Here is a 24,562-nt window from a genome sequence, read left to right on the forward strand (position 1 = left end):
TCTCCAGTTTTCTTTTTGTGAATTCTGAAGCTTGAGTCTGTGAGAGCACCTAGGAACACTGGAGAAGGTATGAGTGTCAAAGCTGTATAAAGTTCTGGCCTGAGAAGCACAGCATCTTAGTTGTAGTCAGCCAGAGCAGTTTCCTTACAGACTATCAACAACATCTGTGATTCCCAGGTTTTAAAATGGCAAGGCAACTGAAGAGCCTCTGACAGTGCTACAACACGGACTTCTATTTGGTGGAAGCCCCAGAAGAAGTGAAACAAATTCAAGTGTAGCTATAGGATGTGTTTTTTGAGGTGAGCATTTTTAGGTAACAATGTATGGGCGAGGGTTACCAATTCAGCAACGCAGGCAGAGTGAACAGAAGGTAGGTTCCTGACTCAATAACCTTTGTGGTGACAAAACAGGGCATAACAGATTTCCCTGAGGGTTTACTGACAAGCACCACCAGAGTACAAATTCCAGTTGATGAAACTGGGAAATCCTGGGTGTCTAGTACATGAAACACATAGATGATGACTAAAATCTACACAAACACAGGGTTTAACACAGAAGTTAAAAGTAAAGTTATCTGACTATAAGTCTGACATTGAAAAGATACAGAATTTGGGGTTTTTAGACTGGAAAGAAAAAATGCAATTAAAACCACAAGACACTATTTCACATCCACTAGACTGACAAAAATTAACAACTTTGACAATCAGCATTCTCCATACTCTAGGCAAAACCACCCTCCCCCTGGACTCCACATCTCCACTGGCAGGGTCAAGAGGAAGCCCTAAAGCTCCAAATGCTCAAAATAATCCACCTTTCTCCCAATCTCCATTTCTCCAATTTCAAGAGTCAAGAAAGCACTAGAGATCCAAGTATTCCTACACCAAGAGACTTCTAGTGTTCTGTATGTTCCAGGCAAGCCAGACCCTCCCCTGGTCCTCCAAACCACTAAGGGCAAGATTCAAAATATTCCCCAAGAGAATAAGCTCAGATGAGATCACCTACTACTTCCTCACCCATTCTGCAGCCTTGTTACTAGAGATGAGTGAACAGGGCCTCCTGAAAATGCTTCTGGAAAGATTCTCAACCCCACCCCCTAACACTCAGTTTCACTACCATTATCTGCTTGAAAGCATCAGGATCAGCCAATCAGCATACCTGTATTTGTTTATATCTATCATCATCACATGAAGCCCAGGGCTTCGTGGTTACACTACATTCCCTTGGTCTGTAATCTCCATATGGCTCTCAGAGCAGTGAGATAACATCCTCTCCTCTTGCTTTGTTTTTTTAAGTAAAACATAACCATTTTGATATATTAAATATTTAAGCTATTTGTCTCTAGTAAAATATAAACTCCTTGACAGTAGGACCTTTTTTTCATTTCTTTTATTTATTCCTGTCAATTCCCAATAAACATTTCTTGATTGAACAAATAGCAAGAATAAAGAGAATGTGAATCCTTATACCCTAATGATAAGGAGCATAAATTAGTACAACCACTTTGGAATTAATTTGGCATTATCTAGTAAATGCTGAAGATATGCATTTCCTATAACTCAGTAATTCCACTCTTTGGCATGTGCCCTGGAGAAATCTGCACATGTATATTTAAAAACATGAATAAAACTATTCTTGGGAATAGTAATACTGTAATAACAAAATAACGGCCAACATGTTTGGGAACAGGATGGGTAAACTCAAGTACTGCCATAAATACTGGACATACAGACATAAATGAAACTCAAGAATATTGGGTTAACAAATAAAAAGCAAGGAGAAAACATGTACAAAATTTCTTACACACACACACACTCATACTGTTTCTATTTACATAAAATTTCAATATATTGGTTAGGAATAAATAAGCAATAAAACTAAAGAGAAAAGAAGACAAGCACAAGGATTATTACTACCTTTAATGAGAAGGGGATGAGTTTGGGGAGGACAAACAGCATTTCAAAGATAATCGTAAATATTTTTCTTTAACTGAGTGAAGACACAAGAACATTCATGGTATTATATATATCCTAATAGCTTACATAATCTCTATTCAGTATTTCATAATTAAAAAGAAGAGTAGAGTGGAAATAGCAATGGGCTAGTAAGAAAGATTAACAGGCAAAACCAAACTTTCACACTGGAGGACAAGGAGAACAGCAGCAGTTACTCTGCTCAGAGGCAAAGCGAGAGGCTGAAATATTGAGGAAAAGAGAGCCCTATAGAATACAGACCTTTGTGTTCTCATAAAATTGTAAACCATCTCTTCAAAGACATAAGGCTACTTAATGCTGGTATGGAAAAGAACGTTTACCTTGGCATATTCCACGCAAGTATACCTTGCCAAGTATACCTTGGCCGCGCATCTGTCTGTGAGCAGGGATGGTATTTTATATGGTGCCTTTGTGCAAATGAGAAAAAGGCATCCTCCTTCCAGGCAAGATGCAACCCAGAGAACCGCACTTGGCCAGATATTCAACAGTAATCCTCTGTGAGATAATAATGCTTAATAATACTAGATAACACTTACTGAGTGCCATTATCTGTTCTATGCACTTTACATGTATTAACTCATTTGATCCTTACAACAGTCCATCTGATAGTTAAGGAAACACGTTGAGCAACTTGCCCCAAGTCACACAGGTCATTGTGGAGAAGTCAATATTTGAATGTAGGTGACAGGTTCCAGAGCCTATACTCTTAGCTACTGTAAGATATTGCCTTTCTGAAGCAGTGACACTTGAGTGTTAGAAAACCCTTTCATAAGCTATTTGCAAAGCTATAGGCTACTCTTCAATTGTCTATATATACTGAGGTGGGGGTATTGGAAATCGTCTCTCATAATTTTGTACTTCCACACAAAAAACATCTAGGATAGGTTTCAAGGAGCCCTGAATTCCCTGAAATTACATGTACATTTTTTTAAGTACACATGTGCATCTTTTTCTGGAAAGAAAGTACATACTTTTAGACTCCCAAAGGAATCTGATATAGTGCAAAACCATTAGGCATTAATGGGTTCTAAGGAATTTTTATTCCTAGCACTTCCCTCCGCAGATCTCATTTTGGAAGGATATCTGAACAACGAGCATTCTTGAACAATTTTTCTCATTTTTATTAACTAGACATGTAGAATACAAGAAGAAAACTAGTGTTACTAACCCTGGTTTAGAAATTTTCAGTATTTTAAATTACAGATAATATTCAAAATACCAATTCATAAAGTTGGCAAGACTTAAGATATTCTGGATTTGTTTTCTTTCTCAATTCCATTAGCTTAAGTCAAAAGCAGTTAATTTAAGGTAAAAATGTGATTACTATTAGGCTTATGAAATGCTGAAAATACCTTAAGAATCACCATTACTCTACTGATTATTAAAGTTAATGAGGAATCCACCATGTACTAGGCTCAATGCCAAGTACTATGGATACAGAGAAAACTCTTACAGGATTTCTAGATGTGCAGGGAATACAGATTGGAACCAATGCTTTAGGTAAAGGCTAAGGCCTTTTGATAGATACAAAAAGATGGCCTGTAGAGATCACAGGAAATTCAGGAAGGCACAAAGAAGTTGGAATGCCTTTATTTTTCAAACAAATCTTTGAAGAAACAACAATAGTTTAAAGAGGTTTAAACAAAGTTTAAAGAGCTTCTCTTCTACACAAACACTATGCAAAAGAAAATACAAAGGTTTTTTACATGTGAGGACTGAAGTAAATTTAGGATTCTTCCTGAAACTTTATTAGAAGAAAATTTAGATACTGGCACTTTAACAGGAAAATAGAAATTGCGGTTCTACCTAAACTACTAAGGAGGGCTACTGAAAACCCATTAAATAATTATCTTCTCTAAATACTCTATTTCATTCTTTGCTATTTCCTGAATTGATGTTAGGAAGTGAGCTCATCTCTGGCTTTGATAGACAAAAATTTCCTTGTTCTTTTTAGTAGTGGGATCATATAAGTCTCAGACTGAATCAGATTGAAAGTGGCTTCTCCAGGCAAATATGTCTCTTACACTTCAGCCTTAGCCAACTTCTCATATGATACACAAAATCAAAAGATAGGCACATAGGAAAAATACAACTGATTTAAACCTTCTAAGTTCATATTTTAAATATCTTCTATGGAGTATTCTAAGGCTAATTAATAATCAAAACTGTCTATTTTTTGTATGAGTCAGTTTCTCTGATAAGCATCATACACAGGGTGAAATCTTACAAGTTTTAATATTTCGTAACTAGTTTGGAATTTAAATGACCAGAGATTAAGGAGTATGCAAAAGAAGTAATAACTCTGCTTTTTAAATTCCTATCATCTATAACAATTCTTGTTAAAAATGTATTACAAAAATAGTCACAAAAAAAGCCTTTTGCTTATTTTGTAAGGAACTACTTTTAATTTGGCAAAGTCTTGAGATGGCTGAGCAAAGACATATGGAGGACCATCTTCAGCATTATTTAGCATACACACTGTTCCTTCTTGTTCTCTCACGAAGAAGAGATAAGCCAAACGAAAAATATGATCCTGAGTTAGAACACAACTGCAGAATGTTCTTCCCTCACCCCAGGAACTGACAAACAAACCAGGCATATGTGCACATTGGTTGCATACCATAAAGAGGAACAACTGGTTTAGACATTTACTGGTGCATTTCAATCTACCTTGCCCTAATGGACTGAAAGTCCGTGGTTCAGATTTGGACTGCTGTTTCAATTTAAAACACCAGCAGCCAAACCTTTAAGGTTAATGTGCAGCTTTCAACAGTGAAACCTAGTTCCAAGCTTAGGTATTTCCACACTTGTGCCAGCTCTTTGTGTCTGTGTTTAAAACTAAGCTTTGAAATCTTGCCCACTCCTCTGCACTGTATCAACTGTCATAATATGTGAATATTATTATTTTCAGAATTTCCTGCTCACTTCCCAGTATTTTCATTAATTGGTACTTACAGCATATTTTTGGAAAGGAGTTTGTAAAAGTACTAAACTAGGAACAAAAATCACTCCAATTACTTTCTTAGGGAACCAGTTTCTTGTATAGGAACTGGATGCCTGGGGCAGTTCAGATACTATATATATATTCTGAGTGCAGAAAGTCTTCCTCCCCTTCTTACTCCCTCCCAGCTCCCTTGACTTGTATCTCAGGTTTAGGTTGACCACAGAGGCAAACAGCAGTGTGCAAAGGATCAAAGGGTTTGCTAAGATTTCCTATAGTGGGTAGCGTAACAGATTCCAGTTTTAGCTCGACTCCCCTTTAGTGTCTACATCAAACATTTTTGCTAACATTTGAAATTTGAACTAGTTTTAACTTACAGAAAATTTGCAACATTAGTGCAGTTACCTTGCATTATTTATCCAATTTCTTCTAAAGTCAACCTCTCATTAAATTACAGTACAGTTCTAAAAAACCAAGAAATTAACATTAGTATCAGTCAGTTAACTGAACTACAAATACAAACTTCAAATTTTACCAATTTCTGCACTAATGTCTTTTTTTCTGTTCCAAGGTCCAATCTGGGATCTCACATTGCAGTTTTTACTTGTCTTTTGTGACCTTTCCTGGTCTTTGTGACTGTGACATTTTTGAAAAGTACTGGTCAGTTATTTTGTAGAATGTCCCTCAGCTTGGGTTTGTGTGTTTTCTCATGATTAGAAAGACAAAGAGGTTATATATCTGGGGCAAGAACAGAACCAGAGATCATGTTGTGTCCTAACTGTATCACACCACTGGGTTCATGCATGATGTTCATGTGTGAACCTCAATCAGAGGGTTAATGGCATTATCTCAACTGCCAAATTACTATTTTTCCTTTATAGCTAATAATAATCTTGGGGGAAACTTTGAGACTGTGCACATATACCCTGGTTTTCCTCAAACTTTCACCCACAAGCATCACATGAGGAATTTGTCCACAAATAATTACTACAGGGCTGTTTGCCTAATGGTAATCTTCTACTTTCTGCTTTGCCTTTTTATTCACTGGAATTCTTGTGTAAGAAGGAGTTGTCTGTCTCCCTTATTTATTTATTCACCATGTCAGTATGGACTTATGGGTACTTACTCTATGGGTTAAATGCAATTCTATAATTTTTCATTTTCTTGCAGCTTTAAATTTGTCCCAACTTTAGCATAAGGAGCTCCTTCAATTTGGCTCCTGTGTCCCTTCAACAGGCCCCAAACTTTTTTGAGCATTTCCTTAATTTCAACTACCACAAGATATTCCAGACTCATCTTTTATTTTCTCTGCCCAAGCCCTGGAATCAACTAATTCTCCAAATTCTGGTTCATTTTATCAGAAGGCAGTGCTTAAAAACCAAGAGTGGGGTGCTACAGGGGTTTTACTGTCAGGCCAACTATCTGGAGGACCGCCACTAATGTCTGTTTCCTTACTAAGCTCATTAGCTGGAAGTCATCACCTGGCAGGTGACAGAATTTGATAGAAACGCAAATTCTTGGGCCCTACTGCAGACCCATTAGATCAGAATTTTTGAGGGTCTGTTGCTGGAGTCTGTGTTTTTAACAGGCTCACCAGATAATTCTGATGCTCACTATAGTTTAAGAAACACTACTTTAAAGAAGTAAAGTTAACTTTTCTTCACTATAAACCCTATGTTTATGTTCATCTCTAATTTTAAAAAGGAAATTTAGTCTTACTAACTTGTCTTGTGTATAAATCATATTTATTGCTACAACTAACAGAACCATAGGTGAATGCCTCATTTATTAAGGCACTAAAACTTCCCTATTCTTGTTATTTTCCTATAATTTTTTTTAAAATGTGGTGGTCACAGTAGTTATAAAGTACCAATATCATTACTTTTATACAAATAAGTTGTAAGCTAGCCTCCAGGATCAATTCTTGCCTACATATATGACTTAACAGCTATTAAGTGAATCTACAAACATAATACTCTTGCAGCACTGTCCTCTAAAATCAGACTGCCTAGGACTGAATGACTGCTCCAGCACCTGACTTGGTGAACTCCTCTCCAAGCCTTAGCTTCCTTAACCACAAAATGGAATGACACTACCTAGATGAGAGAGGCATTGTGAGGGTTAGACATAATGTGCACCTATTAAATAAAAGTGCAACTAGAAATGATTTCCCTCATCTGTAGAGTATAAGAACAAAGAAAAAACTGAAGGAACAAAACAGCAGTAGACTCGCAGAACCCAAGAATGGACTAACAGTTACCAAAGGGAAAGGGACTGGGGAGGATGGGTGGGAAGGGAGGGATAAGGGGGAAAAAGGGGTATTACGATTAGCACACATAGTTTAGCAGGTGAGGGGGGACACAGGAAAGGCAGTATAACACAGGGAAGACAAGTAATGATTCTACAGCATCTTACTACGCTGATGGACAGTGACTGTAATGATACCCCACCCACAGGGGGAGTCTAGTAACCATAATATTCAAGTAATTGTACATTAACAATACCAAAATTTAAAAAAAAAAAAAAAAACCCTAGACAACGCACCACCCCGGACTCTCTTGTCCCCTCCTGGCATGAGCCAGGAGCTCTGTCCTTTCACTTTATCTCTAAATAAAAGCCTGTAACTTGCTCTCCTAAAAACAAAAACAAAAACAAAAACGTGCAACTAGAGGTTTTATTTTTAGCAATGGGGAAAGAAGGGGAAACTGTGCCAAAGGAAAGTTCTGTTTTCTTACCAGCAGATCATAATAGAACCAGAAGGCTCTATTTATATAATTAAAACAAAAATTTCAGAAGTTAGCAATGTTTACACCAAGAAGTTAAAACTAGTATTTTTAATTTCATTTTTGGCAAAAATGTTATTACATTTATATTAAGTTTACCTATTGTCAAGGGCTAAAGGAAAGTATATAAAAATCAAAACAACTTGATCTGCTGAGGTAGTGGAATTATAGATGAATTTTCTTCCGACTTTGATTATCAAACCAGGTGCCTACTCCTTTAATATGAATATAGAGGAAAGTAGCCTAATTAGTAATAAGTTTCCATTTACTGAGTCCTTAAACTATCCCATTTAAAACTCCAAATAACCCTAGGAATCCCTACTTTATAGATAAAGAAATGGGCTCAGTAATAATACAACCTACTCAAATCACACAGTGACAGAACAGGAATTCAAACTCAGATCTGACTCCAAAGTCTGCGCTCATAACCAGTGCTGGGGACATCCTTCTTTAATCACAAATGCTTGACTTGCTGTGTAAAACTTAGGACAAGGTATAATCACTATATTGACTTATCTCCTGTGGGACACACTAGTGGTCTTAAGTTGTAGAATATTAATGAAATTTTACCACAACTAAAATTCTAATGCAAAATGAAAAACAGCATAAAGAAGACAGGCTTCTCTGAGTTAACTCTCCTTAGGAAATTCAAGAGGCACTTCAGAGAAACGTGGATTTCCATGAATGGAGTTTAAAATAACTTCTTGGGCAAAAATAAATGATATACAAGACACATTATTAAATTACCAAATAATCCTCAAATAACTAGCTAGATTCTTTTAAATTACTTTGTGAATTACAGAAGCTTTCAGGCTAGTATTAACATCTCTACACTAGGAAGGAAAAGAACTGATAAGCCAGCAGCAAAACTAGTAATCAAGTTGTGGACTCTGCATTCTGCATAATAAGCATTACTGAAGGGCGGCTCTCACTTGAAGTTTTCATAGCAAATGTCAGGTTTTCAAACTGTTCTAATCCACCCAAAGCCTTCCAAAAATATTTTTAGTCCCTCTATCACGAAGTTCCTTTTTTTTTTCCATTAAATAATTTTCCACTGGCCATTTATATACTAATCATGCGGCTAAAAAATAAAACTGATAAATATGGATAGCTGTCACTGACCTTAAATTTCAAAAAAAAAAAAAAAAAAAGACAAGGATCTCCCATACAGATTCAAAGCAGGATGTTTAAAACCTAAAGACAAGTAAAACAAAAACAGCATTTTGAAATTCACCTCTATATATGTGTATAAAGTCTAACAATTAAGCACTACTGATAAAGTGGAGCGTTCTATACACTTCCTTGAAGGGAGGAGGAAGGGGTAACTTTCTCATAGGGCATGTAATACAACTATGAATACATGTATGTAGCAAAATAGTAATTGTAGAGTCTTACTAAAACTTCAAATTTTGCCCTTTTTAGCACTATTAAGGCTTAAACAAATTTTTTTGAAAGTACTATCTTGTAAGGATTATGATGACGAAGGATGGGATCCTGTTAGGCACGGAGGTGAAGGAAGTAATCGCCACCTGCACTGGTAGTCAGATTTCTAGTTTAGTTTCAGCCTTATAGGAATTCTGCTTCTCATCTCAAAGTCCAAACCAAACATTTATATTGTTTGTAAGATTTTTTTTAAAACTCCCCCCCCCCACCACCACAAAATATCCTCCCAACTGCTCCGTTTAAGGTTTCTGAGGCAGGGAGATGGGGGTGGGGAGTAATTATTTGTGAAAGATCTTTCGAAAGAAGATACCAGATTGAATACTAAAACATGGAAAAGTTGTATATACATTTTGTTTACTTACAAATCCTAGCAGGATTTTAAATCATCGACTGTCAACGTCAGGGGAGGCCTGGTGCTCTTTCTGCTCCACAACGCCGGTCTGCACTCCTCAAACGCGGTAAACGGAATGTCGTTCCCGTCCGCGTCCGCGTGACGGCGACCTCCTTGGGGAGGAGGCGCCTGCGGAATGCTGGGACTGGTAGTTGCCCTGCCCCTCCTCCTCCAGCTTGCAAACCGCTCCCGTCCCTCCCGCGTCTCCACTCGGGAGTTGCTGCCAGCGCCGGAGCGGGGCAGGTCGCGCGTGCGCAGCCGCCGTCTGCCCCTAGCTGTCAAACTGGAGGACGGGCCTCTCTGCGAGACGTCTCACGACCCTCCCTTTACAATGCCCCCAAACTGATAGGCTGGAGAACCTATGGGACCAACGCAGTGAGAGGCAATAATAACGGAAAACCCCAGTCACACGAGACTTGGAACCGGCCCGTACCTTTACTAGGTGTGGTCCTCTAACGAGTTGCTTATCTAAACCTCGGTTTGCTAGCGTCAAATGAGAATGCTAAAAACTCTTGTTTTTTTCATAAACTTCTGAACAACACACTATTTTACTTTTGATTTTTATCTTATTCCCATAAAATGTAAGCTCCAAGAGAGCAGCATCGTAACAGATTAGTGTATTGAACCACTACCCAAGGGTCAACAACTGTGCTAAGCACAACCTGTGCTAATTAATTTTTCTGTGGTCCTATTTTTTGACTTAAGTATCGCTGATATACAATCTTATATTGGTTCCAAGTATGTAACACAGTGGTTTAAAAGTTACCCAAATTATTAAATCCTCATTCCCAACTAGTGCAGTTAATTATCTGCCAAGATAGGAAGACGTTACAGAATCAGTGGCTATATTCTCCATATGCTGTACTATTCTGGTCTAGTCTTTCACTGATATCTCCAGCACCTAGAATAGAGTCTCGTTAGTATATAACAGAACCTCAAATATTTATTGGGTTAATGATTCTTCATTTAATAGTAATTTTTGGTGACTTCATTTCTCAATCCTCTTGGCAGAAGTCACAGGATTTGGCTGCTGTTTAATAATTGACTGTACTTATTCAACAAAGGTTGAATTAGGTATTCCATTCACTTCTTGGCGTTTTAATTTTCTTAATTTCAATACTTCATTTCTAGCTAGCTATTTTCATTTGTGTTGTCTTTAAAATTTTTCTATAAGTTGTAAGAATGAGGAATAAATGGAGCTAGGTACTCTATCTTCTCTTAATATTTTTATCCTCTTCTTGTTAAAAATAACATTACCTCTTTCTACTAAGATGCAACCCCAAAGTTATTTCCCTATCTACTGGAAATGTTAATATTAATGCACAATGCATTGAGAGATGCTTTCTCAGGTTAACTGGATTTCTGTTTACCCTAAACAAAAAGCTCATGTACAAAAATTCTTATTTGAAAATGTTTCATTTAACATAGCTGTTTTAATGCCCATCATTTAATCTGAATTATAATTTTTAGTATATGTCTTCCCTAATAGATGACAAATTCCTTAAGGGCAGGGAATACACTAATTCATTTATTAAACATTCTGTGCCAACACAGATGTTCAATAAATAAATGAATTAATGAGTCTTTGTTATAATCATTTCTTCTCTTACCTGTCTTCTTTTTTGATTCACTGAATTCCTCCACATTTTTCTTTGGCTCAAATTCCCAAAACTAACATCCACGGCTTATGTACTTTCTTGGTGTTGGTGGCCCAGCAATTCCCCTAATATTGGCTATGAGTTTACCATCTCTGTGATGTCACCTCTTTGGGGCCACCCTTGTAGTTCAGAAAACATCTACAACAGAATGTCTGGTTTGACAAGAATTTAGCTTTAATTCACAGTTAGTGATGAAAGTTGGTACTATAAGGTTGCTAGGTGTGGGAGACAGATATGGCAGAGCTAGGATTATGTATTATTACCTAACAAAAGAGGGAAGAACCTAAGCAAATACATGTGTTATAGTCACCTTGCCTCTGATTTTACTTAAGATTTTCATGATTCGTTTCTTTAGAAAGCCATTCTTAAGCCTCTACAGTCATTTTTAATTATAAAATAATCCATGAAGTGGTTATTTAATATGTAAAACCTCTGATCTTCTATGAGTTTTCAGTATTATGTAGAACCTCTTGTCATTTCTTTTTTAGTATATCCCCCAAGTCTATCCAAATTTCTGTACACAGGCATACCTCAGTTTATTCTGCTTCACAGATAACTGAGTTTTTCACAAATTGAAGGTTTGTGGTAACCCTGTGCTGAGCTAGTCTATCAGTGTCATATCTCCAACAGTATTTACTCCATGTCTCTGTTACATTTCGGTAACTCTTGCAATATTTTGAACTTTTTCATTATTTTATTTGTTAGGGTATCTATGATCACTGATTATAGCTTGCTGAAAGCTCAGATGATGGTTAGCATTTTTTAGCAATAAGTATTTTTAAATTAAGGTATGCATATTGTTTTAGACAATGCTTTGCATACTTAATAGTGTAAATGTAATTTTTGTTTTACAGGCTTTTGGGAAACCAAAAATGTCATGTGACTTGCTTTATTGTGATACTCACTTTATCCCAGTAATCTGGAACGGAACCCACAATCTCTCAGATGTAGGCTTGTAGACACCTATCCCAGCAAATGTTTTAAAGAGGCTCTTAATATATACATTAATGTTCATAATATGAACTTTGTATCCTTTAATAATTATATCTGTTACAGAGTTTTTACTGTTAACAATGAGTAATGTAACAGTTATAGAGAAATCATTTAAACATAAATTGTCACCAAGTATCACCAAATATCAATACTTCTTAGTATTTTGCTGGAAAACTGTTAAGTCCCACATATTTCCCAAATATATAACCCAGGCTAACAAGGGAGAATACTTTTTCCCCTAAGATAAAACTTTTTTTTTTAAGTAACATTTTCACTGTTATTGTTTTTCTAGTTTCTTTGGCTACATTGTATTGATGATGAAAAATTCTGATACCCTAAAATTAAGTGACAGAAAAGATGGAGAATGGAAAGGAGAGACAAGGGGTCAATAGCTGCGGGTGGTATATAGCTAAGCAGAAACTCCACGTTCCTGGATGAAGTCATTCCAACAACGATCTAGAAGGTCCTTGGGAACATTGCATTGCTCTTGTGTGTGCCCAGTGCCTGACCATCTTCAACAACAGATCCATAAGCCTTCTCTAGGACTAACCATCTACCCCTGTACTTTCCCGACTTTACCTTAGTCCACCTTCTTTGTCTACAGCCAACGTAAATTTAAAGAACTATCTTTCCTCGCGATCCCTTATAAATGTCCCATTTCTTGAATCTGGCAGACAAGTTTTGGTTAACTGTTCTTGCTGTTGATGAAATATATAAACTTCCTGTTCCAGGACTCAGTCCTTATCCTGCTGCATTAGTAAAGGCTCAACAAACCCTTTTATTTCAGAGATCCCTCAGTCTCTAGAGTTTTTTATTTATCAGTATATAATAAACAAAGCTAAATTAACTTCCTAATAGGGCAAAACCTAGGTGACCCTCTAAGGCAAATTCACGGATTTGAAGTAAAAACAGAATATACCTTAAGATGTTATTAAATTGAAGTTTGTGCCCTGTTTGGGCAAATGAATCTCACAAACACATTCCAAGGTGATCTAAAATACTTAAAAGAACAATAACCAAAATTTTCAGAATCATCTATTGTAATTGGTGTCCAAATTACAATTTTTAAAATTCCTTCACTGAAATCCATTCTAAGAAGTCATCTAAGAAAACAAGTGTGTATGTTTAATGGTAACATACCTCTCAATAATTATTCAAACTTTAACTTAACCTTAACCTCACTGTGTCTGAATTTGGTTATATAACTGCAGATTATCCACATCAATTAAACAAGGTATGAGGAGGTGAAACAAACAGCTCTTATCAAGCTTTCTTATTCAGTAATAATAATAACTGAACTGAATAAGTAAGAATTCAGTACTAAGAAATAACGGAACGCTGGAAGCCCCAAATCAAATGCAGACTATCAAGTCATGTCCATAAACAAAGTAAAAATGATGGATCACAAGTTAAAATTAAAGTGCTGTTTTTGATTAAAATTTTTGTACATTTCTGTCCATAACGCAGCACTAAAAAGGTTTCCAAACACTGCTGCTGGATAAAGCTTTTATGGAAGGCCAAGATTAAGACTGTGTTTGCTATGCCTATATTTTGCAAACAGAAAGCCACGCCACTATGCCTATAGATAACGATTTTGTGTACTTTCAACAGGTGACTTAAAATTTAAAAGATAACTACCTTCATAAGGAGTCTGGAATTAAAATTTTCTGCAAGATTTTCACCTGCTAAAGTAGCCTGCATAACATCACTCCTACTAGGAACAACTGGAAGAGCATAGCTAAGGTAGCAGTCCATCAAAAAGATTCCAGGCAACTGCGCAACAGCCTGGGGGAGAGGCCTGAACGTCCCCGACCGCGGCGCGATCGGCCTTCCCCAGATTCCGTACTCTGGGGGCCAACACGGGCGGCTCCTGCGTGCGGGCAACAGTTGCCACGAGCAGCTGAGTTCAGGACAGGCAGTTTGCCCAGCCACTTGTCCCTTCTCCGTCGTCCCCTCCCTCCTTCCCCCAAGGCCGAGGACAGCGACGTCCTCCTCCCTCTTCTCCTCCTCTTTGGTGCCTTCAGCCAGGAGGCGGGAGTGACCCACAGCAGCTGACCTGGCACAGGCACTGCCTCTTCCACAGCCCTAACGACACACCATGGGCCCAGAGGCGGGTTGGCAGCACAGCAGCGACGACGCAGGCGGCGGACCTGGCGACTCTCAACTGCCTCCCTGACCGCTGCGACCACAGCCCGACATCCCAAAAAGCCATCGAAACAAACGACAGGAAAACCTACGGGCTCCAAAATCACCTTCGCGATCGATTCAAGATACGTCAACTATGGCGGGCGAGAGGCGGCGGGCGGAGCCGGCGAGGGAAGGATGGGGGCTGTACGTCACGCCCAGGGCCCCCCTGCGGGAAGAGAGGCGCAGGCTCGCCGCTCAAAATGGCGGCGGCAGTGACGCGCCTGCGTACGGAACGCCTTCGCCGTCGCGCCAGGGCCGGCGGGAAGTGAGGTTTTCGGAAGAGCCGCCAGAAGTGTACGGCGACTTCGGACCCCGGGTGGCCAAAGAAAAGTCCCCGGTAGGAAGACAAGTCCCGCTAGAAGAGTTCCGGCCTGATTCTGTGAAAGAGGAAGTGAGAGAAAGCACTTATTACCTTCGGTCTCGGCAGCGGCGGCAGCCGCGACCCCAGGAAGCCGAGGAGATGAAGACGCGACGGGCTACTCGCCTACAGCATCAGCACTCACAGCCGCTTCCATTTTCGACCAGAAGTTCACGGGACTCTCCTTCCTCTGGAGGTGAGGCCGACGGAGGTTAGCAGTCTCAGTCACAAGCCTGGAGTGCGTGTGGGGCGTGCGTGCTCCTCCACGGGGCTCAGTCCACCCGGGCTCCGGTGCCTCCTCCGTGGGGTGGGCGGGCGTCCGCTCGTAGGGTCCGCCCCCGACCGCAGGCGGGAAAGTGGCCCTGGCAGGACTGGAAAAGCAAGCGTGCGGAGCGATCCAGGCGGCGCCGGTGGCTCTGCTCATCAACTTAAGGGTGTCAAGGTTGACTCCGCAGGCCTTCCCGAGGGGACTGCGAGTTAGGCGGTGGGCGGTTCACCGAATCACAAGGCTCGGTTTCATTTCGGCTTTCTGTCCTGCGGATGTTTCTACCAAAGTCATTTCCATTTCCTCCTTTAACTTTCAGAAGTCAGGAATCCCCAGCTGAGCATCATGGTTCTGACCTAACAAACGTTCCAGTCTTTTTCCGTAACTACCCAGATTGGGGGCCCGGGGCACTTTGCACGTTTCCAGGGATAGCTTTGTTAGTGAATGAATTCGAGACCCCACCCAAATAATGACACGGAAATGTGATAAGTCAGCTGTCCTGTACTTGAAGCTCCCCAGTGTGTGATAACTTGAGCAGATCTCTCGAGTGTGGTCCTCTCCGCCAAACATCCGTTACGTTGGGGGCTCCCATTGTAACCTTAAGGAGCCTGACAAAGCAAGACTTAATTAGTTCTCGTCTAAATGAGCCAAAAGGATGCTGACAAAGTATAGTTTTAGGTAAGACAGATGAATCAAGACCCTTAATCCGTCCTCTCCCACCATACCTCCCCTCCCCAACCTACCACCGAATCACAGGTGAAATTTCATGAAGTAGCCGCATATGAGGTAAGAATCGGGGTTTGAGTCGCAATGGGATGCGATGGCATAGTGGTAGACCATTGATGGATATGAAGAGGAAGTGGGTTTTAAGCTAAGAACAGAGTAATAGGCTGCTCCTTTCCTGCTGACACGTGAAGTGCTGCCGCATTTGAAGATGTGATTTTGGAAACTTTTATGTTGAAGTAGGTTAAGTAACTGGGGTGTGGCGACTCAAAAGACAGTTTAGCCCGTATATGTATGTTAGGTTTCTCCCTTTTAAAGTTATAAACTTGCTCAAGACAAAGATCCTATATTTTTTAAGGATCTTCAGTATTTAATTTTGTGTCTCCTTCAATACCTGGAAGAATGCATTGTGCATAGTAGGCAATAATTACATTGTTTTGACACTCACAGAGCCTAGTGCAGTTATATACACTAATTTTAACACATAAAGGATTTACCTCTGTTTTAGTAAATCCATAAAGATCTTAACATTTTTCACTCTTCTTTCTTCCCTTCATTTATGAAACTCCAGCCCATCTTTTACATTTAAAAATTAAATACTTTTGTTGTAAAGCATCAGTGTGATAGTTTATTTTTGTCTTAAGAGTAGTTCTACAAGTTAAATTCCTAAGTTTTTGGTAAACCTAATTACACATTTCTAAAGAAATGAATTATTTGGATTTTTGTCTGTATTTACTGTTAATATACATAATCTCTACCAAGAACATATTATTTTGAATTTTGATGATTGTCATGTCTATTCTTTAGAGGATGAACCATCTTTGCAAACTGTTTCAAGCCAAAAGGTCTCAAAGAAAACTGTACAGAGAACACAAACTCCAGGTAAGAAGAGTAATTTTGTTTTTTTCCCTTATCTGCCAACTTTTTAAATGTATAGAGAGTATAGTCTGGGTCATCAAGGGTCCAAATCATACCTCATTCAGAGTTTCAGTGAATCTTCTTTATAGGTTGTTTATTGAATTAAACAGTACAGGCATGTGTAAAGCAAATCGGACAGGGAGATCTTTGAGTACCTACTAATTATCAGCCACTCTGTATAGTTAATTCATTTACGTAACTATGCAGGATAGATAAACCCATTTTATAGATGAAAAACGAGTTCAGAATAGCTAAGATTCTTCCTTAAGTTTACACAGTATGTGACTGAGGCAAAATTCAGACCCAGATTTGTCTCCTCCAAAGCCATTTCATTTTCCCCACGTACCTCACTGCTACTCTCCCATGTAGTAGTTAGCTACTTGGTAAAGTTTGCTAAGTGTTGAATGAACGAATATATAGTACTACCTTCCATTTATAATGGATGAAGTGGTTTGCATAGTAAAATCATGATACAATATAGTCAATCTAGTCAGTTTGATACAATATCTCATCATGTATAAGATATCATCAGTTTTAAGGTGTTATTCTTATGTGCCACCTGAATAAGTGCTGCCAGTTAAACTGTAATATGCCGTAGATTGTATGATGTACCCAATTTCAGAGATTAAAGTTTAAAACTAATTGCATCCCAGTATCAGTGTCATGTGGAAGTGAACTGCATTTGATAGTCTACTTAAATTTCAAAAACTGTTTAAACGTTTGAAAAATAGAGGAAAGGATTAAGTTCAGGTAATAATGCTTAGTGTTCTTTGGTTTTTAGTTCCATTTACTTTAAGTTTTGGGGCTTTTTTTTGATATTAGTCAAATCCCAACAACAATTGCAGCTATTGAAACTGATCATCTATGGCTTTTTAAAAATCAAATATAAAGTACCCTGACTGACTTTCTTATCCATTGTTTCTAACAAGATTATGCTTTATAATTTGAATTATTTTATTCTCAATTTAAAATAAAGTGTATCTGGTTTAAATTCAGTTCCAAATAAACACACCTTTTATGCTTAATTCCTTGAACAGTCTTTATTGTGTTCAGATTGTTACTTAGAAAAATACTTTGAATAATAGGTGTTATAATCAGATTTTCTAGGTCATTTGGAAAAATCATGTCCTTGATATTTTATTTACAGTAGATTTAATTGCATGTCCCTTATGCATAGAAAAGCAAAAATTCCTCATTTCTAAAATATAACAAATTGATAAAAATTATTGAATTAAGTTAATTGATGAAGACTGTTGAGCACCAGTCTGTAGTCCATTATAAAAATATTATATGGTCAAATGTCTTGAACAGTCAGAGTTCATGTTAGGTGTATATTTAAGGACTGCTCATAAGTACTTAACTCATGTACTGCATAACATGGAAAGAGCACTGGACCTTGCTTCCAAGTTACTTACTCACCTTGAGCCTCAGACCTTTATCTATTTGCCTGGGCATTTATCTGATTTTCCCTGCCTAACTCACAAGGCCACTGTGGAAATGTTATAGGACATGCAAAATCACTTTATGCACAGCAAAACATACAGATTGAAGGATTTTGTTTTTCCTCATAACACTTCACAAGAGATGTGAAGTTCATAAAATTATGCTTAAGCCTTTTTTCTCAGGAAGCTCATGCTGTCCTTGGAAATGGAAAAGACAGCAATTTCCCGGTATAGATGATAGATTGATGGAACCCATGTGTAGATTACCTGGGATTTATGGAGAGCACACTGTGCATGACATAGAACTTGAAATAAGGGTATGTGCATCTTGGGAGATTTGGGATTCTCAGTTCTTTTACTCTAAAAAGTGCTTTTAAAAATCGTACTACTTGGCATGCTCCCATCTCATGCCTTTTAGTAAAAGGAAAACATTAGCAAATTATTAAATACATGCTTATAAAGTCTGTCTTGCAGGAATTATTTAAATATGAGTCACTTTTGATGGAGGACTGCTTTAAGTACAAGTTTACAGATAGGCCCTTCCTCCTCTTTATAGAATCGTGGACTTTGAGTTTAACATTGGTATTCAAAACACTGCTGTAATTGTGTATAGGGCCACTGGTAAAGTCTGAGAGAAATTTATCCAAAGATGCTCCTAAGAATAAAGACCAAGAGACCACTTTCTAAAGCGACCTGTTAAAGACAACTATATATCATTTGTCTTCCTGTTTTTGGAAATCATGAAAAATATTGCTTATATTAGAACAGAGATACAGTTTGAACTCTTCTTACTGTTTGAAGTTCCAGAATGAAATTCATCTTTACATTAAAATAAAATAGCCATAAGGATCATGTGGATCAGTTCAGTCCACATATGTATATGTAACTATTCTTTGGCCAGATTCATTCCTTTCTGGAAATCATGAAACTAATTTTTTAATCTAAAGATAGATTAGGGAAATTTCATTTACTTTTCCTAAAATCAAATGGATATTTTTGTTCTAACAGTTGTGGTTTAAATAATCATAGATAAACATTTTCAAATGCCTACTCTTTTGTTATGAACATTTGGTTTTTTGGCTACTGTAGTTACAGCATTCATTTGTTCTCCAGATATTTATTGAGCACCTACTTTATACCTGACCCCCTGCTGGGGTACAGTAGTGAGCAAAAGCAGGTAAGAGAAAGAGGTTATTAGAAAAGAAGGGTACTTGCTGTTTGATTCTTTATGTATACCTGTGCCTGCTTCTCTGTCTCCTTCAAGTATCTTATGTGAGGTTCTGTATGTAGCAAGAGAATAAAATGTTTCTTAAATGAAAAGATGGGGATTGAAATAGTAATTGATGTCTGTAGATGAAGCTGGGTTTTAGGTTTTATTAAACCTGAACAGGGTGGGAATACAGAGAAGAAAAAGAGGAATGTAGCTGTAATAATGGGACAAGATTTACTTTTAAAACTATTTTTGTAAGTTCTAAATACCCAATGTGTGAAATGCTAACCACTGAGGTCGTTAGCATTAGAATATTAGAGTTGGGAGATTTAGGGAAGTCATCTGCTCAAAAGTTTCCACCAGTACAGGTATCCCTGTGTTAACATCCAGCCATATAGAGATCATTCCCTAATTATCTGTTCTGTTTTAAAGGTAACACTATAATCATTTTTATTAATACTGAACTAAAAGGTATTTGTTGTAACTTTCTCTTGCTGTTCTCAATTCTGCCTTTCTGAGCTACATAAAATCAATTTAATTAGTTTTCTTCATCTGTCTTTAAGATGCATAAAAACATGCTCAGGTACAGGAAAAGGGAACTTGGGTTTTGTCAGTTTTGTAACAACAAACACAGGGAGTCAAAGTAATGGAGTCAAATTTAGATACATATTGGGTTTTAGATTATGTTGTGTGAGGCTATTTGAGAAAACACACCTGTTTTCTAAGCTAACATTAACATTTTATTTAATGGGATTGGCTTCCCCATTAGCCCTATGCCATTAGATCATAGACGGTCTGAAACAAACCCTGCCTAACATTAGCGTTTTATTTAAAATTAAGAGTTTGCATTTCTTGAATGCATAAGGTTAAATAGATGGAGGAAATGTATGAACTCCTAGGAAGTTACTCCTAAAGTTAAAATATGCCATAAATAATCCACAATGAGGGTAATCCACAAGTGGAATAGATAATTGAGTTGGTGCTACAGTACAGATTTTGGTTCTTGAGACATTAGAAGAGTTTTATTTTGTATTCCTTTGCTTTTATGCAAATTTTGTCTTCTGAGAAAAATTACGAATTTTTCCATCAAGACCATAAATTTTTTATGGCAGGATATGTCTGTGGTTCACTATTGTGGTCCCATACTTAGCAGAATGAAAAGCTTAGAAAAACCTTTGTTGAAAAACCTTATTGTTTAAATTCATGATTGTATAATTAATCTAGTATGTTTGACATTTTATATATATTTTTAATGTTTTCCTTTCTTTTATTAGTGGTGAGTGAAGATCCTGTCATCAGCCTGTGTAGACCCCCTTTAAGAAGCTTCAGATCTGGTAAGAGATTGTTTTGTTGATATAACTTTTTTGTAAGTACAATTTTATTTTTACGTGGGGTGGTACATGTATTCATATGGTTCAAAATTAAAAAGTTACTATAAATGCCCAATGAGCAAAGTCTCTCTGTGCCCTCTGTCCTTTACCCACCCAGTCTCTATCAGAGGCAACCAGTGTCACCAGTTTCTGAGGTATTTTTCCAAAGATATTTTATGGAGCTATTAGGAAATTCATATGTAAATGATCTTCTTTGTCCTTTTTTTAATGCAAGTTTTAGCCCAATAAAACTCTTTTCTGCACCTTATTGTTATTTTTACTTAACACTTTGAGACATGTTTTCTTGTAAGTATATAAAGGGCTTCCCCATTCTTTTTAAGTGGTTGTTTCTTATATGTTGCTATGATTCTTTTTGTTAGCATGATAATTTTCTGGGACTTTTTATTCCTCCCAGCATAATGCTAATAAAGAATTTCAAAAAAGAAGCTTTGTGGCTCAGGACTATAAATTTTCCCTGCCCCAATTACATTTCTCTTTGATTAAAACCTTAAAAAAGTGATGCCCTTAAATTAATTCCATGACTATGAAAGAAAACTAGTAAAGTTATTCCAAGCAGTACTCTTCATTTTCAGAGTTTATTGGCCCATAAGGATGCTTTCTCCTTTAAACTAAAAAGGAAGCTTATTTATCTTGACATTAGGTTTCTACTTCTCAATATTCCCTTTGAGAAAAAACTAGGCCAGTTTTTTTTGTTTTGTTTTTTGATAGATAACTATCTTTAAGCATTATTAAGATACAGGTCTGTTACAGTTTTGATGCTGAACCTGTGGTAAAGAACCACCTAATACATTTCCTTTTAAGCTCTAATCACACTTTCTTGCTCTCTTGCAGATTTGGCATACGAAACAAATGGAAGTACTAAAATGAATGAATTAGGTTTGTTTATCTCTAATTCTTGTAGGTTCTCTGAGGGTTCTGATTATAGGAGCATATACATTTGGTTTAGTGGCTTGAGAATATTACTTTGTTCATTATCTCAGCTTGTGGGGCATTGTCCCTATGATCATGACCTTTTTTAATAGCTTTGGTTTTTTAATTCTATCTGAAATTATGTCTTTTGTTATATTATTGTTTAAATTCATATACAAATAGGCAGTAACACATACATTTTAGTTTTTTACTGGCCTCTCTGAAATTCACACTGTCGAGAGAAAAGGGATATCACCCTACCAATTAAGGTTTATTTTTTCTTGATTTAGAAAGTGCATTTGAGATGTTTTTCCTAGTAAGTTCAGTGTCCTTTCCCACATTTGTTGAACTAGTTTAAATTCTCCTGAGTGTGTGCGTTGGTGTGGGGCATGAGATACCAAGATCTGTGGCTTTAAGTGAGCCTACATTGACTGGTTGGACTCAGTTTTAAGTTACAGTTCTCTTCTAAATTTGGAGATGAGTCAAAAGAAGGCAAGCCTCATTTTTCTTTTTAAAGAGTTGCAGCCTCTTTTAAATTCATCTTTCACCTAAGTACATGTGAATTTCCTTAGATACTTCAGGATTTATAGTGTCTGGGTACTGAAATTGATCCTTGAAGCATGCGGCTTATCATGTGTGCTTGTAACCACCAGAGTTTCTCAAGTGCCCCTTTTAAAAACTTAAAAAAAAATTTTAATCATAAACTCTTATTTGGAAGAGAACTTGGAGTTGAAATGATCCAGCACTTTTACATTCTGTGCTAGATTTAAAAATTACTTTTATAAGTGCTTTATAATAAAAACTAACTTAAAAAAAAAGTGCTTTGCAGTTCAAAGGAAATTACTGTGAGATTACTATAGAGAATGACATCCTCTGATTCTTCTTATAGTAATATTAGTACATCTTGGAGTATATAAAATTGCTATTCATGGAGCTTGAATACTAGTGCTATCCCCACACTGTTCTGTACTCTCTCCCTTCCTGCTGACTCCCTCTAACTGTTCTCAAAGCATGATTGTCATTGAATAGTCTCAAAGTTATCTATACCAAGGGTCAGCAAACTACAGCCTCTGAGTAAAATCTGACCTGCAGTCTTGCTTTTTTATAGCCTATGAGCTAAGAAAAGCTTCTACATTTTATATAAATAATATATATGAAATGTGTATAATACATATATAGTAAATTTTTATATATTTATGCATACATTTATACATATATATATGTATATATATATATAAACTTTACACACACACACACACAAGACAGAGACCTAAAATATTTACTATTTGGCCCTTTATGGAAAAAGTTTATTGACCCCTGATTTATACTAATGGCAGAAATAAAGACCAGTTCACCCAAATTATCATTTGTTTGTTCTAAGAGTAAATTCAGAGAGTTACATACTTGGCTGAACATAGACTTATTGTAACACTCTGTACTAGGTTATACTGACAGCATAGGAAGACAGGAGACACCGTGATTCCTGTATTCTGTCTAGTCTTTGAGAAAGCATGATATTTTTATTTACAAAATCTTCCTATTTTGTCCCCAGACAAAACACAAAGTAAGTGAGGTTTTTATTTCGTTGAGTACCCTTCATACCTCACCAATAGGAATAGGAAAGTCTGTAGTAGAAATAGACTTGGAACTTTGTATTTTCCCCTAAAAACTGTGGCCAAGCAAAAGAAACTGAACAGAAAGTGTTAACAGTGGTTTGTCTCTACTAGAGGAGATGGTTGCAAGTGGTCTATTCTTACAACAAAATATAAAGACTTGAAAGTACCTTTTCTTAATTGGTTGAGATTTTAGAAGTACTTTCTGAAAGATGCTTTTTGATTGGTTGATATTGTTGGAAAAGTGACATCTCCTTAGCACATTTAATTATTGCCATTTGTATAAATATTTAATAAAGCCACAGCTTTTACAATTTCTAAAAATAAAATTTTTATTAAGTGTATTATTGCTCCAAATAGGATTGTAATTTCTCAAAGCTTCTGCATGAGCACAGGGAAAGGTATACCTTTTTCAAAGTTTTTTTTTTTAATGTTTTAACCATCTACATGTAACAGCCAAGTTTAAAACAGGAAGATGAATAATAAAAAACGGAAATGAAATTAAAACTCAGTCATAGATTGTGCTGATTCATCATAAGATTGCGTAAATACTTATTTGTACATTCTTTGCAGCTTAGGTTAAAAAGATGAAAACAAGATGAAATGTTTAAAACCTTGCATGGAATCTAATTAAGCACAACTTCATAACTTTTTCTTAAGTTCTAAGTAATATTATTTATCACAGTGTAAGGAATATTATCCAAAGTCCTAACTTGAAAGTTTTTATACTATGATCCTAAATCTATTCATTCATTACACAAACATTTGTTTTTAACCACCTGCTATATGTCAGTGACTGGCCTAAATGCTCAAATCATAAAAAAAAAGCCATACAAAATTTTTCTCTTGTTTGTATGAGTACATGATGTGGTGGAAAAAAAAAACAAGTTAAAAAATCATCATAATGTCATCATCAAAAAAAGAATCATCATCAAAAAAATGTTCAAATAGTGGTTTATGTAATTGATAGCCTACAGGAGAAGTGCCTAACTACTGGTGAGGTCAGGAAGTTTTTATGGAGGTGGCATTTGTGTTGAGTTTTGAAGGATGAAAAGCAAAATGGGGAAGGAAATTGGAAATACTATAGCTTGTCTTATAATGGACATCACTATTTTACCTTTAGAGTCCATGTAATAGAAGATATTAAACTCCTTTACATTAGTGACAACACTCTCACATTAGATGTTAACTGTGAGATCTCATGTTAAATGACTTTTAGAGTGATATTCCAAATCAATAGATTTCTTGAGTTTCATTTACTAAAATAAAAACCATGTTTAAAGTGCCTATATAGCTAACAATAGATAGCCTGATACAATGATGATTGTCAATTTTAAAGGATTGAT

The 24,562-nt window shown here is 36.9% G+C and overlaps 2 protein-coding genes across 6 annotated transcripts in view; one reads left to right on the top strand and one right to left on the bottom strand.

The window, feature by feature from the left end:
- The window catches only part of LOC118922792 (torsin-1A-interacting protein 2-like), a 35,909-nt gene extending 21,002 nt beyond the window's left edge, over nucleotides 1–14,907 (bottom strand). Inside the window, exon 1 of one of the 2 annotated variants that reach the window (XM_057507915.1) lies at nucleotides 14,800–14,907. The gene's annotated coding sequence lies outside the window, so the exon portion shown is untranslated. Of the gene's footprint in view, nucleotides 1–9,520; nucleotides 9,618–14,799 lie in introns of those variants that run through there. The other variant, XM_036905931.2, reaches the window with a different exon arrangement.
- The window catches only part of TOR1AIP1 (torsin 1A interacting protein 1), a 50,961-nt gene continuing 40,663 nt past the window's right edge, over nucleotides 14,265–24,562 (top strand). For 2 of the 4 annotated variants that reach the window (XM_036905926.2, XM_036905927.2), the window contains exons 1-4: nucleotides 14,266–14,941; nucleotides 16,541–16,615; nucleotides 20,578–20,637; nucleotides 21,526–21,570. In XM_036905926.2, coding sequence (XP_036761821.2) covers nucleotides 14,482–14,941; nucleotides 16,541–16,615; nucleotides 20,578–20,637; nucleotides 21,526–21,570 — 640 coding nt within the window. In that variant the 5' untranslated portion in view covers nucleotides 14,266–14,481. Of the gene's footprint in view, nucleotides 14,942–16,540; nucleotides 16,616–20,577; nucleotides 20,638–21,525; nucleotides 21,571–24,562 lie in introns of all 4 variants that reach the window. The other 2 variants (XM_036905929.2, XM_036905928.2) reach the window with 2 other exon arrangements.

This window comes from Manis pentadactyla, chromosome 9 (assembly GCF_030020395.1).
Source record: "Manis pentadactyla isolate mManPen7 chromosome 9, mManPen7.hap1, whole genome shotgun sequence".
In the NCBI taxonomy this organism is placed as follows: domain Eukaryota; kingdom Metazoa; phylum Chordata; class Mammalia; order Pholidota; family Manidae; genus Manis; species Manis pentadactyla.